The 16,590-nt window shown below is 43.7% G+C and overlaps 1 protein-coding gene across 2 annotated transcripts in view; it reads right to left on the reverse strand.

Moving 5' to 3' along the window:
- GRIN2A (glutamate ionotropic receptor NMDA type subunit 2A) overlaps positions 1–16,590 on the reverse strand; it is a 369,552-nt gene that overhangs the window by 60,270 nt on the left and 292,692 nt on the right. For both annotated transcript variants that reach the window (XM_032605747.1, XM_032605748.1), the window contains exons 7-9: positions 15,573–15,698; positions 11,471–11,700; positions 2,504–2,664 (exon numbers count right to left, since the gene is read on the reverse strand). In XM_032605747.1, coding sequence (XP_032461638.1) covers positions 2,504–2,664; positions 11,471–11,700; positions 15,573–15,698 — 517 coding nt within the window. The remainder of the gene's footprint in view (positions 1–2,503; positions 2,665–11,470; positions 11,701–15,572; positions 15,699–16,590) is intronic.

Here is a 16,590-nt window from a genome sequence, read left to right on the forward strand (position 1 = left end):
CACAGTGAAAACAAACAGAAACCCATATCCATGGCTAAGCTGCAAAGTCATCAAAATTTTGTCTTTTCTGGTATCTACTAAAATTGAACATACCACATTCTATAGCTCAGCAATTTCCACTCTTAGGTATATAACAAGAAAAATGTACTCACTTGTACAACAAAAGACATGTAGGAGAAAGCCCTTAGGAGCTTTACTCATAATAGCCCCACATGGGACACTACCCTAACATTCATCAAGATTAGAAAAGATATGTGCATTTTGGTATATCCCCACAGTGAAATTCTACACAGCAATGAGAATGAAAGAACTGGAATGACACACAATGATCTCACCAACAGAATGATGAGTCAAATAAAGACAAACAAGAAAGAAAACATACGGTATGATTTTATTATATGTTAGAATAACAGGGCAAAAGAATCTACTGCTTTAGAAGCGAGGATGATCCACGAAGAGAGTAACTGGAAGAGGGGGGTGTGTGTGTGTGTGTGTGTGTGTGTGTGTGTGTGTGAGTGTGAGTGTGTGTGTGTGTGTGTGTGTGTGTGTGTGTGTGTGTGTGGTGGGGGGTTGTAAGGATTGGTGACATCTTGTTAATTGAACTGGATGGTCAGATCAGTTTGGACAAAGTCATCCAGCAGTATACTTAATACTTGTACTTTTCTGCATTTTTTGTTATGCTTTTTAGTAAAAAGTTTTAAAAAGTCATTCCAAGCCAGAATGAGCAGTGTGTGAATGAGTTTTAGATAAGAAATGGGTTCAGCTTCTAAATAAATGCTGTCCCAGCCCCTGTTGAGATACCAAAGAGATTCCAAAGAGACTGAAATGACAAAATGTCATTGGCCAAAGCTCCTGGAAATTATGCAGAGATCCGGGCTTAATGGTTTAGAGGGGCCCCCTCTGCCCCACCAGACACAAAGAAGCAGCAAGGCCTTCGCAATGGGCCTGCAGAACAGCCCACAGGAAGAAGCTGTGCATTAATTGGCAAGGAGAATGCACTACCTCCCGTTTTACTTGCCAGGGATCCCTGACAGTTGAGATGGTCCACGTAAGTAAATTTTCTGGATAAGCAAAACTTTCCTTAATAAACAATCCTTTCATTTAAAACAGAATCTTTTTTTTTTTTTTTTTTTTTGCGGTACACGGGCCTCTCACTGCTGTGGCCTCTCCCGTTGCGGAGCACAGGCTCCGGACGCGCAGGCTCAACGGCCATGGCTCACGGGCCTAGCTGCTCCGCGGCATGTGGGATCTTCCCGGACCGGGGCACGAACCCGTGTCCCCTGGATTGGCAGGCGGACTCTCAACCACTGCGCCACCACGGAAGCCCCAGAATATTTTTTTTTTTTATTTTTATTTTTTTTTTAAATTTTATTTATTTATTTATTTATTTATGGCTGTGTTGGGTCTTCATTTCTGTGCGAGGGCTTTCTCTAGTTGTGGCAAGCGGGGGCCACTCTTCATCGCGGTGCTTGGGCCTCTTACTATCGCGGGCTCTCTTGTTGCAGAGCACAGGCTCAAGACGCGCAAGCTCAGTAATTATGGCTCACGGGGCTTAGTTGCTCCGCGGCATGTGGGATCCTCCCAGACCAGGGCTCGAACCCGTGTCCCCTGCATTGGCAGGCAGACTCTCAACCACTGCGCCACCAGGGAAGCCCCCCAGAATATTTTTTAATGGAACCCTTTCAAAAACACATTTCACATTTCCCTGACTTTTCAAAAAGTTGAAGAGTCCATGGAATAGAATTTAACCTTTACAGCAAATAACAACACTAGCAATTATGTCCTATCTCTGTGCCAGGCACTGTCCGAAATGTTTTACATTACATTACAAATTTTCTCTCTTAGTCCTCATAAAACTCCTATGAATTAGGTCCTATCATTATTCCCATTTTATGTATGAGGATGAGAGTGACTGAAGAACTGTCCAAGGTCATAAAACAGGTCTTCTGTTTACAGCTTCAGTTATTTCGTGTCTGCTATCCTCCACAATGCCAACAGGTAGACGGAAATGTTAGCTGTACCTTTAGAGAGACTGAGTTCTCAGCTTTTCTCTCCGTATTTCCTTTCTCCTTCCTCAATGTGACACTCTTAGATTTCACAGAAAGCTACATGCCATAAACTCCTATCTAAAATCAGATGAAAACTTACAGTACTTTGTTTTCACCACTTTAAATAAACTCCATCTCCTTAGATCTCCCTATTAGCTAAAATATCCCATTGAGTTGGACCAACTTCTTTATCAGTTTAAGAAACCCCTCTGGTTCTCTGCATTTCAAAGTGTCCTGGATTTGCTTTTTCTTAACACAGTTCAGAAGGAAGCCTGTGATACTCATCAGATTAGCAAAAGCAGCCATAAACTGGGGGCCTTCTTGACTTCCAGCTCGGCTCTCGAGAACATACAACAGTGGGGGCAGACAGGCACAAAGGCAAGGCTTGCAGAGTCATTTTGTGTAAGGTGTGTGGACGGGCAGGCCTGCAGAGCAAAAGAAACCGTCATCCTTACCCCGTTTTCAAGCTGACCAAGGCGTCCTCTACTCCCTTCTGATTAAATCTGGTCATGTACTGATGCATGTAGGGGTAGTTGTTCCGAATGTTTCTCTCCGTACTGCCGTTGGGCACCGTGCCAAATCGAAAGGGAGGGGAATAGTCATGAGGTCTCTGAAACTGAAGAGAGACAGAGAAAGAAGGAGGAGGAGGAAGAATCAGCCATCATTCTGTCTTGCCTCAGGTGTTACACATATGCACGCGCTAGCACAGGACAGTAAACACCCACTCATTTTTGTGCTTCCTTTCTACTTAATCACACCTTCCACTGGTCTGGGAGCTCCAGGAAGTCAGAAACAGTGTCTGTCTTCTTCCTTACTGTTCCTCAGTGCCCAGCATAGGGGCTGGCTGGGTGTGCAATAGGTATCTGTTGGATGGAATTTTTCGTCTCCATTATAGAGACCAGCCTAGTCCTAGGCTCACAGGCAGTGCTCAGGAAATGCTGATTAAGCTGGAATTAATGTATGACTTCAGTTCATTCATCTGCCTTATCGTGAAATTTTCTGAGATCCTCACCAATCACTCCCTTCTCTGGACCCCATTTACAATTTCTTTCACCTCACCCAGAAAATGAAAAAGGGGAGCAGAATTTGCCACTCCTGAAATACGCCTCTTTGGCATACGGATTATCTGGGGGCTGGTTATTTTTTAAGAAGCAGCAGACACAGGAGAAACTCTGAAAACTGAGTAGAAGTTAACTCTTTTGGAAGAGGCAAAGTCTTATATTCGTGAGGGTGTCTTCCTCTCTGTATCTGGAAGAGGATGACTAAATCTCTAAAACTCTTATCCATGGAAAAGGCAGCAACTTAAATCTGCATCACTACCATGCCCTTACTTACTGTGCTCTTCCTGGTCTCCTCCCAGAACTGGCCTTTCCTTCTCCCCCCACCCCCCATCACGCCTCCCATTACCCTACATCTTTCTTTTGTCTTCAGCTGAAGACAGTACTTAAGCTGGTGGTTTGGGCTATTTCGGGGAGTTACTCAGTTTTCTTGGGTATCTCCCATATATACAGATGGTATACATGTTTTTCTCCTGTTAAATCTGTCATTTATTATGGAGGGTGGGGGTCTCCACCAAGAACCCGGAAGGGTAGAGGGACAATCATTTTTCTTCCCGTACAAAGACTCTATGTCATTCACTCACCCTCCAGCCATCATTCATTCATTTGCTCATGCATGCATGCAATACTTATTGGGGTCCTAACACATCCCAGGCATAATGGCAGGTTCCATGAACGTTTCTTGAGCTGAAGTCCATACTAACCATTAGCTTCCCGGTGATGCCCATGTCTGGTATGGCCTCTTGAGCCTCCATAAAGGCTCACTGTCCATGCTCTACTGGGTTTCCCTGATTGGCTTATGTTGTCTGTGAAGGGGGTCAGAACAGGCCTCCCCAGGATGTGCCACTTGGATCATGTGGTTGCTTTTTCATTCTATGAACGTTGTGTACTGCATTGACTTATTTTCATACGTTTCATCACCCATGCATTCTTGGGATAAATCTCACTTGGTCACGGCATATTTTTCTTTTTATATGCTGCTGCTTGATTTGGTTTGCTGGTATTTTGGTGAGGATTTTTGCATCAATATTTTAAAAAGATACTGGTCTATCATTTTTTTTCTTGTGATTCCTTTGTCTAGTTTGGTATCAAGGAAATTCTGGCCTCAGAGAATGAGTTAGGTAGTGTTCCTCCTCTATTTTTCTAAAGAGTTTGAGAAGGATTGGTGTTAATTCTCCTTTAAAACTGTTTGGTAAACTTCACCATTGAAGGGGCTTCCCTGGTGGCGCAGTGGTTGAGAGTCCGCTTGCCGATGCAGGGGACACGGGTTTGTGCCCTGGTCTGGGAAGATCCCACATGCCGCAGAGCGGCTGGGCCCGTTCTTTTTTTTTTTTTTTTTTTTTGTGTGGTACGTGGGCCTCTCACCGCTGTGGGCACCCTCATGGACCCCCCCCACCCCCGCCGTGGAGCACAGGCTCCAGACGCAGGCTCAGCGGCCACGGCTCACGGGCCCAGCCGCTCCGCGGCACGCGGGATCTTCCCGGACCGGGGCCCGAACCCGTGTCCCCTGCGTCGGCAGGAGGACTCCCAACCACTGCGCCACCAGGGAAGCCCAAATTTTTCTATTCTTTTTAAAAAAATTTTTTATTGGAGTATAGTTGATTTATAAGGTTGTGTTAGTTTCTAGTATACAGCAAAGTGATTCATATATATATATATGGATATATATATATAAGAATATATATATATATTTATATTCTTTTCCATTATAGTTTATTAGAAGATATTGAATATAATCCCCTGTGCTATACAATAGGACTTGTTGTTTATCTATTTTATATATAGTAGTTTGTATCTGCTAATCCCAAACTCCTAATTTATTCCTCCCCCAAGATGTGCCACTTTGGCACATGATTTATTTCTAGCTGAAGGCAACTGAGACCCTGTGGGCTCAAGAGGAACTTTCCCTGCTCTGTTAGAGAATTTAAATTGGGGGCCTTGCCCATAATAAGAGTTATTACCAGAAATAACATTTTATGACCTATGACAGGCAAACATTTAATTACTGAACGTCTGCTCTTCTCATCATCCTGTAAATTACCCTCCTCCCCTCTGGAGCCCCAGGCCCCTAGCCTATTCCTTAGCTCAGGATGGCACATCTACCTCATTTTACCTTTCTGTCTCTGAACCTCTCATAGATGTGGGGTTCCCGTATGTATGAAATTAAGTTAGATTTTCTCCTGTTAACCTGCCTCATGTCAATTTAATTCTTAGACCAGGCAGAACTATCTAGAAGGGTAGAGAAAAGTTCCTTTGCTCCCCATCTGTTCACACCTTCAGTGTTTGGGGCAACCTAACCAGATTGGGAGTCCAGAGCACTAGGTCTAAGTCCCAGAAATACAGTTAAAATCTAGAGGCAGCACAAGGCAATGGTTACAAGTGTGAGCTCAGCCTCACAGGTTCCAAAGTCAGGTTCTATCCCTTACAGACCGTGGGGCCTTAGAGAAGCCACCTGACTTCCCACTGCCTCCACTTATTTTCCATCTGCAGAGTGGGAAACACATGAGTACTTCCCTTGTGGGGTCAATGGGAAGATCTAAAACTACAACTTTTGTCAAGTAATTAGAATAGTACCTGCAACAGAGTAAGCACTCAAAAATAAAACTACTCTTACTCATCATTTCTGCCATCATCGTGGGCAAAAAAAGTAACCTGGGCCTCATTTTTCTATGAAATATGGAATTCTGGAACTAGAAAGTGATGATTATAATGACTAACATGTTTTGAGGATTTGCTGGGGGCCAGCAATGTGCTGAAAACTTTACAAACACTGGCTCATTTAATACTCACAACAACCCTGCCCGGTAGCTAATCTTTGAGGCTCCATTTTACAGATGAAGAAACTGAGGCTCAGAGAGGTTCTATGACCTACTTAAGATTACGCTCCTTGTAAACAGCAGCCCAGATTTCAAACCTAAGGTCTGAACTCTATCATTCCTCCGAGACCATTACTAGCGACCTCTCCTCTTTTAGAGGTGAGGACCTTGAGACCCAGAGAGGGAAGGACAACCAGCAAATCTCTGGCAGAACCAGGGCTGGGATCCAGAGGTCTCTCAGATTTCCACATCAGCATGTCTTCCACGGAACTGAGAAGTGCCGGAGGAAGCGTCCAAGTTTACCCAAGAGTCAGGCTAATCAAAAACACTATTCTTCTTTCTAGACACACACTTCTTTTCACTGTTAATTAAACTTTCCAGTTGAAGATCGCTCCCCTTAAATTAGGCATGCTGCTGCCTAATAAGCAGCCATAACAGGATTTGGGGGAAGTGGCCATGCATTGTCCCAGTGAGATCCTCCTGCTGGGCACCTTGTGTCGGGAGCGTGTGTGTATGTACAAGTGTGTGTTTGTGAACAGAAAATGCTCTTTGCACTCACTCAGGCAAGCAGTGCCTCAACTCACCACCTAAAAGGGGGAGGCACCAGCCCAGTCCTGTTTGCACAGCAGCTGTCTGCTCAGGGGCACAGAGGCAGCAGCACTGCTCATAAATCTAGTCATTGTTGCAGCCGCTCCCCATCTCCCGAGACATCTGATGGCCTATCTGCCTAACTGCCTTCCCCTTCACTCACCATCTGTAGCAGAGGAGACACGCAGCTCTTTTAGATTCCCTTCCTTCCCTGCGTTTGCTTTGCACAGCGATAGAGACAGCGATTCAGCCTCGGTGATGAATTTCCACACCTTTCTGGCCTTGACTGTACCCTCACCCACACTAAATTCAGGCTGGCACCCAGACCTAGGAACCTTTCCCGCTCAACTAAAGGCTGTCAAACTTTTTAAAGCATGACTCACAATACATCTTCCATCTCCACCCTGTAAAGACACACTTTCTACTTAGGATATATTCTGATGTAACCCATGGTGATCTACTATTTTAATGGGCACAACTCTTAAATTAATTTCATGACTCCCTAAAGAGTCATGACCTACAGTGTGAAAAACAGTTAGGGGCAAGGATGACTCATCGCTGGAATCCCAGGGCCTAGCGTGGGGGGCACACTCTGTGTTTCTTAGGGGAATGATTTCTGATGCAACTTTCTCCCAGGGAGTTCCATGTGCAAGCAGGAAGAAACGAATGTGGGCTCCAGTGCAGGAAGGGGTGGTGCAGAGGTCTGCCCCATCAACAAGACCACAGGGCAACGTAATCATGAAGCCCAGTGTCAGCAGAACTCCTCACAGCTTCTCTCCCAAGGTCGCCCTCACGGTTCATATTAGCTGGCTGCACCTGGCCTTGGGCGTTTCATCTGCTACTTTGGAACTGAGACATTCGGGGCATTTGCTTAAACCCTCTGAGCCTCTGTTTCTCCATCTGTAAACTGAAGACTGCTTTTGCAATTATGGCATCCCCTAATGCTTGATAAACATCACCTCATCACCTGTTGTTACCCAGCATGACTTTAGTCAAATAAAGGATCCAGTTTCCCTCCAATGTAGAGAACAGAAGATCAGAGGATTGTATTCTACACTTTTTTTCCATTTGGTATGTGGACAGGTCTGAGAGTCATTCCAGCAAATAAGTCATAGGAAGTGCATTATGATGGACGGAGTAGAGATACAGGTCTGGGAAGTAAAACTTCTAGGAAAAATGTGGCAATTAATCAGGACATTTATTTATTTCTCTTATGAACCAAAAAATACACAATTATTAAAAATATCTACCTTCTGTGGACATAAGTAAGGAATGTCTGGTACTAGAGCCCCTGTTTCTAGTAAGGTCTTCTCCCGCTTGTGAGCTCCACGTGCTTCTGGATGCAGCGTCAAACTGCTGTGGTCCTCAAGAGGAAGGAGAGGCTCAGAGGCCTCCATTCAACTAATAAGAATGGTGGACAAGGCTCACCCAGCACAACTCCCCGAGAACACATGTATGGGCTCATCCACAAGGTACATTCCCTGAACTTCCTCTATTGCTGTCACAAAAGGCCAACTCAGTGAAGTCATATTTCAGACCCCAGAAGTGAGGAATGGTTCGAATTAGGCAATAGTGATGGTCATGAGGAGGGAGTGGAGGGAGATGGAGAGGGGAGGGGAGAGGTAGTGGAGGGGGTGGGAGGAGGCTTGAGGGAAGAAATACCATCTATAATAGGATTATCTACCATGTGCCAGGCACGGTGTGAGGATTATTCCTAATCCTCATATCAACCTTGCCAGAATGGTATTAAACCCCCTCTATCAGGAAATTAAGCTGTGGGGATACTGACACACTGAAGGCCATACAACTACTATACGGCAAGGTCAGGATTTGAATCCAGATCCATTTGACCCCTATGGTGTTGCTTTTTCCACTACATTAGTCTGCCTCCCAGGGATGGATTTCACCAACCACAGTAACACCCAACATTCTGGAAAGGGTCGCCACCAACATTCCAACTTCTTTAATAATTCCTAGGGGAGCATCTACCCACGAATTCACCTACGTGTAATTTAACCCCAAGCTCATCTGAGCACACCGTGGGCTCCAAAGGTGCTTCTTTCACAGCAAGTATGCAAATGGCTTAAAAATATTATAAACCTGAGCTGTTACATGGGTATTCATGATAAAAAGAAAGAAAGAAAAAAAGAACACTTGTATACAGTATTAAAATAAATTGATTCAATATAGATTTTTATTTTGCAGACTTTCTTGTTATATTTGCCATTAATCTTCTGGGGGCATTTAGCTTATGTACTCTAGGAATTTTGCTGTTTATCTAATTGTATCAAACATTTAATTAAAAGAGCTATCTGCTTGCTGCTAACACTCTGAGCATGGAAACTGAGCTGTATCTCATGAGGATATGGTATCTGTTACTAGATGTTTCCAAATCAGAGAAGGTCAGTCTAATTATTAGTGTTTCTAATTAGTTTTCCCGCAAGCAGTCATGTTATTAGACCCAGAACTAGGTAGCAAGGGATTTTTCCCCCCTTGCTATTGAAAATAGCAACAAAAAGCAAAATACGCTGCCAGCTCCTTTCTTGAAGAATCTTCTCATCCAAAACTTGGGTTCCCACTGCTTCCAACGTATCTCTGGTCACTTATTCTAGGAACTGTACATTTGCTCCCATGACGTGATGGAATCGCATAACAGTTACAGGCAACCGGGCACATTCACATGTGCAGCCTCCTTCCATCCTTACCACAACGATGATTCCCAAATGTTCAAAGAGGAACTAGGAGGCCCAGCAAGGTTACACAACAATAAAGGCATCACACAGCTAGTATGCGGCAGAGAGGAAAAGGAACCCAACTTTCCTGACTCTGAGTGTAGGGCTTTCTCTGCTGCCTCCCAGATGCCATGTGCTTTAGGTGAGCCAAGGAATTGGGTGAGCATGATTTATTAGGGAAGGGCTCCAGGAGAAACCAGGAAGGACATGGGGGAAGAAGGTTAGGGAAGGTGAGGAAGCCAACCAAGGGTGTGATTATGAGCAAAGTCTCAGCCTCAGCCTGATCCTGGCAGGGAGCTCTGGAGAGTAAACTGCACCTCTGAGTTTGCCTAGAAGCAACAGAATAGCTGGGCTTTTGTACTCTCACACTGGTTAGCCATTGGTTACAGGCAACTGCAAGATTTGGGGGACATAAAAATATCCAGGCATTTACCATTTCAGTGCCCCAAGGTAATCATCTTCTGAAGGTCCCTGGTATGAACCTTTGTCAGCAAAAGTGAGGCTGGGCACACAGAACTGAGAAAGGGATCCGAGGCCCCAGGCAGGGTGCCCGCAGCATCCAACACACCGTGCATTTCCCGTTCGATCAACAAGTGTGCACTGAGCATCTACTAAGTGTCGGATAACCCTGACATCCCCTTCCCCCAAGTCAATTTTAATCTCATCAGTTTTACAGCACTTATTCCTGCCTGGAATTTTCTTCTCCATTGCGTTTACTTGTGTGTCGTTTATTTCTTCCTACTGGAATTTAAGTTTCATGGGAGCACAAGCTCAGGCTGCCAAGTTCACCATGGTGACCAGGAAGACTCTCCCAAGGGGTGACCGTTTCCCTAAAACCTGAAAGTCAAGGAGAAGCCGGCCATGAGAATAGAGGGGGAAGAACATTCCAGGCAGAGGACACGGCAAGTGCAAGGGCACTGTGGTGGAAATACACTTGGAGTGTCTAAGGAACGGAGAGAGGGCCTCAGCAAGCAAGAGGGAGGGGACATGGGGGGATGGGCCAGATAATACAGGGCTTTGTCGCCATGAAGCAGAGAGTGGCATTTACTCGAGTGGCATTTCCAAGGAGGAGCCATCAGAGAGGCCAACTGCTCATAAGGTTGGTGGCGCTTTTGTGATAGTGACTCACTCCAATCCCTCACCTTCTCTCTGATGACAGGCCTCTCTGTACCTCTTTCAACCACCGTGTAAGTCACAGATAAGCTGTTAAGTCTTTTCATGGGCTGATTTTCTATTCAGCAGTCTGTTGATGAATGCTGAAAGGATATATGTAGACTCATGCCAATAAGACATGATACTGAGATTTTATAAAGAGACAAATTATCCCCACATACACGACAGAAAATCTTTGCAGTGCTGCAGTCCCCACGCTGCTGAGCTTAGCAAGTCAGGGTTTGTTTCCTGAAACTAAAATTTCAATAGGAAGATATACCCACTTTACCTCTTCCTCCCTGTAGGTTTCTGAATAGCTACTCACACCCTGGGAACTTCGTTACGTGACAGTGGAGAATGGAGAGCGCAGGTGTTAACACTCCCATCTCCCTGATGTGGGAAGCACAGCCCCAGGAGGGAGGATTGAAGGTGAGTCTGAGTAAAAGGAACCGGTGGGAAATGAAAAACCTCCCTGCTCCTTTTGCGTCCCTTGAAGAAATTTCAGGTGAGTCAGGAGTGCTGGTGATGGGGCTGATTGGCTACATGGTAAAAAGGAGCTGTCAGTTTTGTCTCTGGGTAGGGCTTACAGAGGACTTCTGTTTTCAAGTCAGAGAATCCAAGGCATGGAGCACGTAAGAGACTCATACAAAGTCACAAAACTAGGAGGTACCTACAGCCGAGAGCATCTCACTTCACCCAAAGTTTCTCCTGATCCAAGGCTAATGGATCTCCCTCAACATCATACTCTCCTTGGCAAGATGAGCTCTAGCCTAAGCTGTAACATGAGTCACGGACCTCAGGAGGCATCAACACAGTCATGTAAGTGTGAGAAACGACCACTGGGGGAAACTACGTTTCCAAATTAGATCTAGGCACTTTAAGACTTAGGAGCTAAGCTTAAGCTTCCATTCCTGAAACTTTTAGAAATATGCCCATTTGAGTTAAGAGGGAAAAAAAATCCTCTGGCTTTGTGCTTTAGAGTTGATGGGTCTGGATGAGAGTCTGATTTACTTCCTCTGAGGGGAGAACGTTTAAGATCAACCCCTCAGGCAGAGATGAAAGCAAAGTGACCTTACCTTTTTGTCACTGAGGCCAGTCACTTGGTCCACAAACTCCTCCTGGATCATGAAAGCAGCCAGATTAGCCGTGTAGCTGGCCAGGAATATGACGGCAAAGAAGGCCCACACGGACACCATGATCTTGCTGGTGGTCCCTTTAGGATTCTGGACGGGCACGGAGTTGTTAAACACCAGGCCCCAAAGAAGCCATATAGCTTTTCCAATCGTAAAAGAAGGCCCATGGGGTGCTGCAAATGACAGGAAGGACATTCTCAGTGCCTCCTCAAAATGCACATTGGTGAGTGTTTGATACTATGCAGTGGCTCCAGCAACACTGAAGGCTGCCAGAAGACGGACTTATATCATAGTGTGTCCCATCACTGCCCCAGAACCACAACCACAATGAGTCCTTTTTTCTTTAAAAATTAGCATTCTTCCCACATTTCTATATATTTGGCTTTTTGCCACATTTCTAAAAAGACAAAGAAAGAAAGAAAGGAAGAGAGAGAGAGGGAGGGAAGGAGGGAGGAAGAAAGAAAGAACAAGAAAGAAAGAAAGAGAAAGAAAGAGAGAAGAAAGAAAGAAGGAAGGAGAGAGAGAAAAAGAAAGAAAGATAGAAAGAAAGAAAGGAAGGAAGAAAGAAAGAAAGAAAAAGGGAAAAAAGAAAGAAGGAAGGAAGGGAGGGAGGGAGGGAGGGAGGAAGGAAGAAAATGGTTATGCAAAACATGGGTTTGAATTAGAAGTAGTGTTATGACCTGTTTTAAATGTGGATTTGATTTCCATTTGGGGAAGCAGAGCCTTACAAAAACATGTGCATGGGGGCTGCTTCAGTATTCGTCAGATGTGCTTTCGTATAAGAACCATGCAGTTCAGAGGGACTGGTGCTTGATATTCTAATCTGATTGTTCCTAGCCATGGCTCCTGTTCAAACTCAGATGTAAGATATGCACAATGTAGGAATTAAACCAAACTAAAACACTCTCCAAATGGAGACATTAAGGAACAGAACAATAGAGCTTAATTCTTCTAACACTTCACAGATGGAAGACATTTGGTTGCAGGGTCATGGAAAATGAACTCTGATATCACAGCACTTTTTCTCCCTCAGCGTATTCTTAAAATGCTTTTTTTTTTTTTTTTTTTTTTTAAGATTCTTAAGTGTTCCTTGCAACAGACTTAACTAAAGAGGCAGAACAACATGCCAAAATTTATTGGGCTGGGGAATATGCAGGCTGTAAAACACACATGTTAGAGCTTTCAAGTCTGTTTTTGTGCAAGGGGAAAAAAATCAATTTATGCCCTCATTTCATGGGAAAAAGGGTCTTCCTTTAACAGAAGGTTTTTATGTCATTTAAGTAAATGAAGATATGAAAAAATGATCTACTTAGACTTCAGTTGGCGATGCACACAGAGTGGGCAATAAATAAAGTGGCAGCAGTGAATCCAGATTGATGGAAGTTACGAAGTTCTGGGCAGAGAGCCTAGTTGGGAAGCAAGCTTTCCACACATGGGAGGCCAAATTCAGGCTATCGCAATACTTACAATATCCATATACAACACGTTAGAGAGAAGGCAACTAATTCTATTATTCTCAGTTTCAAGCTCTCCTCTTTTTCTTTGCCTAATTTTATGATCTTCTGGGCTTGTTCCCAAGAGGCTGAGAATTCTTAGTAAAAAGTAGAGTCAATCCAGTAAACTTCATGAACTACTTAATTTTATTAGGGATGCATGTTGATCAGAAGTGATAGCTATTTGGGAATCAGAAATGGGCAGTTGCAGGGAGCTGTCCAAGACATTTGGGAATTCCTGATTCATGAAGACTATTACTGGGTCATATAATTTTCCCCATAAAGGACAATGAGATGTAACAGAAAGCTATTTTGTGCAAGGAAATAAGTAGCTGTCATTTCCTGAGGGTTTCTACATGCGGATGAGTAGAAAACAAAAAGCCTCCAGGTGATGGAAGGAGTTTGCATGCTAGGTTCCTTCCTGCACAATCGTGTGTGCTTCAGCCAAAGGAGAAATTATTGCACGTGGTGGCCTTTGGATAGCTTTTTATCTTCCAAGATACATTTCAAATGTATCCACTTCTTTCCATCTCCATTCTCTCCATCCAAGTCCAAAGCACTGCAGTTCTTTTTCTTGGAAAACTGTACCACCTTCCTAACTGGTCTCCCTCCTTCCACTGCTGCCACCCCTCCCATCGTCTTGATAGATAGATAGAAAGTGACCTTTCCACACCATACAGGTTTGTATTCTGCCTCTTCCCTGCCATTGTATTTTGAAGAAAATCTGAAATGCTTACCACAGTCAACAGCCTATCCCTCTGACTTCATCTTATACCACTGTCTACCTCACTTACTCATAACTTTTCTGTTTCTTGAGCATATCAAGATTGATCCCATGGCAAGGCCTTTGTATCTGCTGTTCCCTCTGCATGGAATGCTTTTCCCTCAGTTTTTCATAGGACTGAATCCTTCTCATCTTTCAGGTCTCAACTCAAGCGTCATCTCTTCCTAAAGCCCTTCCCTGCTTGACCATCATACTTAAGAAGCGCCCATATCCCATCACTTCACTTTGGTTTTTCTCCCTTCTTCTTGAGATTTATTACAATCTGTGATTATTCACTTATATGTTTACGTGTTGTCTCCACAACTAAATTCGCTGTTGCCCAAGGATGAGGAAATCTCCATCCCATTTACCACGTTAAACCCCTGCTCCAGTACCAGGTACTCCGGAAATATTCATCAAATAAACGCACGAATTCACAAACAACACAAGCTCTGATTTTGCAAACGTAAATATCTACTCTCCTGCAGTATGATCACCCATAGAACATTGCCTCAGGACCCACTCTGTTGGAAAGCTTCTTACTAGCTAATTACATTACCCATTTAGCGAAATGCTGGCAACTCTCCCACTTAAACACAACATGATCACTTGTGGCATTTTAACTACGTTTTGTTGACGGCAGGTGGTTTATGTGGTAACCACCGCTCTTCAGTGGTTAAGAAGAAGCGGGAGGATTTCAGTAAAACTAAGTTCCCAATAGATTCCTGTGACCTGCTGGCTCTTTCCAATACTGAATCTTCCAAGCAAAAAGAACATATGGCAAATTAAAGTGCCTTGTTTTTGAATAACTGTACCTTGAAGATCTGCCGTCTTCCATCATCTAAAGTCATTTTTCAGGAAAGAGGTTTCGTCCTGGCACCCTTCTGATACCATCTACTTAGAATGTGTTGTGCATTGAGAAAAATTCACTCAAAATTGTGTAATGTGTTTATGTATATGGTTTGTGTGGGAGCCTCTTAAAAAGTTATGGCCGGGCTTCCCTGGTGGCGCAGTGGTTGAGAGTCCGCCTGCTGATGCAGGGGACACGGGTTCGTGCCCCGGTCCGGGAGGATCCCACATGCCGCGGAGCAGCTGGGCCTGTGAGCCATGGCCGCTGAGCCTGCGCGTCTGGAGCCTGTGCTCCGCAATGGGAGAGGCCACAGCAGTGAGAGGCCCGCATACCACAAAAAAAAAAAAAAAAAAAAAGTTATGGCCAATGAATGCATCCCAATTGAATTTTCTACTTACTGATTGCCACTTTATCAAGTACAATGCACTAAGGTCAGGCACTGTCAAGAGGAAAATGTAAGTGTTTGGGGAAAGTCACCATTTTATCATATATTTATATATTTATCATCAAACGAATGTGAGCATGATTTGGTAGTTTGGAGAATGTTCTTAGCCTAGATTCTATAAAACCATTTTCTTTGCATAGACTGAAGTTGAGACTCACTAGTAGTTTTATCATTTGTTTTGATGCACATTTTAACAACTGCCAGAAAACTTTTTCAAATATGCTTTCTCAGCAAATATCAGTAGCTTTTCGCTTAACTACTGACTCCACATTATAGCAAGATTAAAATGTCTCATTATTAAGTTTTATCCTTCTTTTCAGTAGAAGGGAATAACCCATACTTGTATGGCACTGCAAGTAATATCAATGACCCAGCATGATTTATACGATGGTACAGCAAGGCAATATAGGATAATGTGTTCTAAATCTGAACTCTTCATTGAAAGTAAATTACATAGCATTGACTTTGAATCATGCTTATGAAGCTAGTCTCACCTTTCCCTTTGGCTAAGTTTCTGTTGTATCCAACAGGACTGAAGTATTCAAATACGAAAACAGCTATGGCGGATACAATGAGCAGCATCACAAACATCATCACCCAGACGGAGGCGCTGAATGGTTCTGCAGGTAAACAGGCCGGAGGATGGAAACATGGTCAGTGAGCGCCTCCTCACAACCAGGGCTAGCCGGAAGCCTAGAGGGCCATTTGCAGACTCACTGAGAAACCCACTCCGATGTGAATCTGATCATTCAAAAGAAGCTAGTCATTGTTTATTCATACATTTAAATCATTCTCTACTCTACAAAATATTTGAGGTGTTTTATAAGAATGCACATCATAGGATAAAAACAGAAAAGCATACGACATTTTACAAATCAGGTCAAGGATAATAAAAACAAAATATAATGATAAGACCAAGGGAGAAAGTTAAAATGCAAACCAAGAGGCTACAGGGTCCCCTGTAATTATAGAATCATCCAGGGGACCAAAGCTAAAGAGAAACAAGACTAGATTCAAATAGTCAAACATAAGGCACCTGCGAATCAGCATGAGTTTTATTTTCATTTTCATCTTGACATGCTGGAGGGAGAACGTGCAGGAATTCTAGAAGTAAAGGGAGAATTATAACCTGGTAGAAAAGGATCGTAAAATCGTGGGATTGACAGGAATATTGGAATGTCATAGTCTGCCCCCAATACTACCACTCTCTCCATTTCACCTACTGCTTCGGACAGATGGGATCTCTACAATTTAAAAATCTTGTCGAGGTTGGTAATGGTTAAACGCAATTGACAAGTCATCTGAGGATATTACATTCACACGAGAATTCAATGAAAATGTATCGTTTAAAGATAGAGGCAAGGAAGTAGTAGACGGATAGATGGTTATTTCCCCTAAAAATAGTTTTCATCAGTTCATTTTCATGTGGGTGTCTCAGAAGGGCAGGCCAAGACACAAGGTTCTAAATCTTAGATCACTTTAGAAAGGTAAGAGATACTATGTAAAACAAAT

Source organism: Phocoena sinus, chromosome 15 (genome assembly GCF_008692025.1).
Source record: "Phocoena sinus isolate mPhoSin1 chromosome 15, mPhoSin1.pri, whole genome shotgun sequence".
In the NCBI taxonomy this organism is placed as follows: domain Eukaryota; kingdom Metazoa; phylum Chordata; class Mammalia; order Artiodactyla; family Phocoenidae; genus Phocoena; species Phocoena sinus.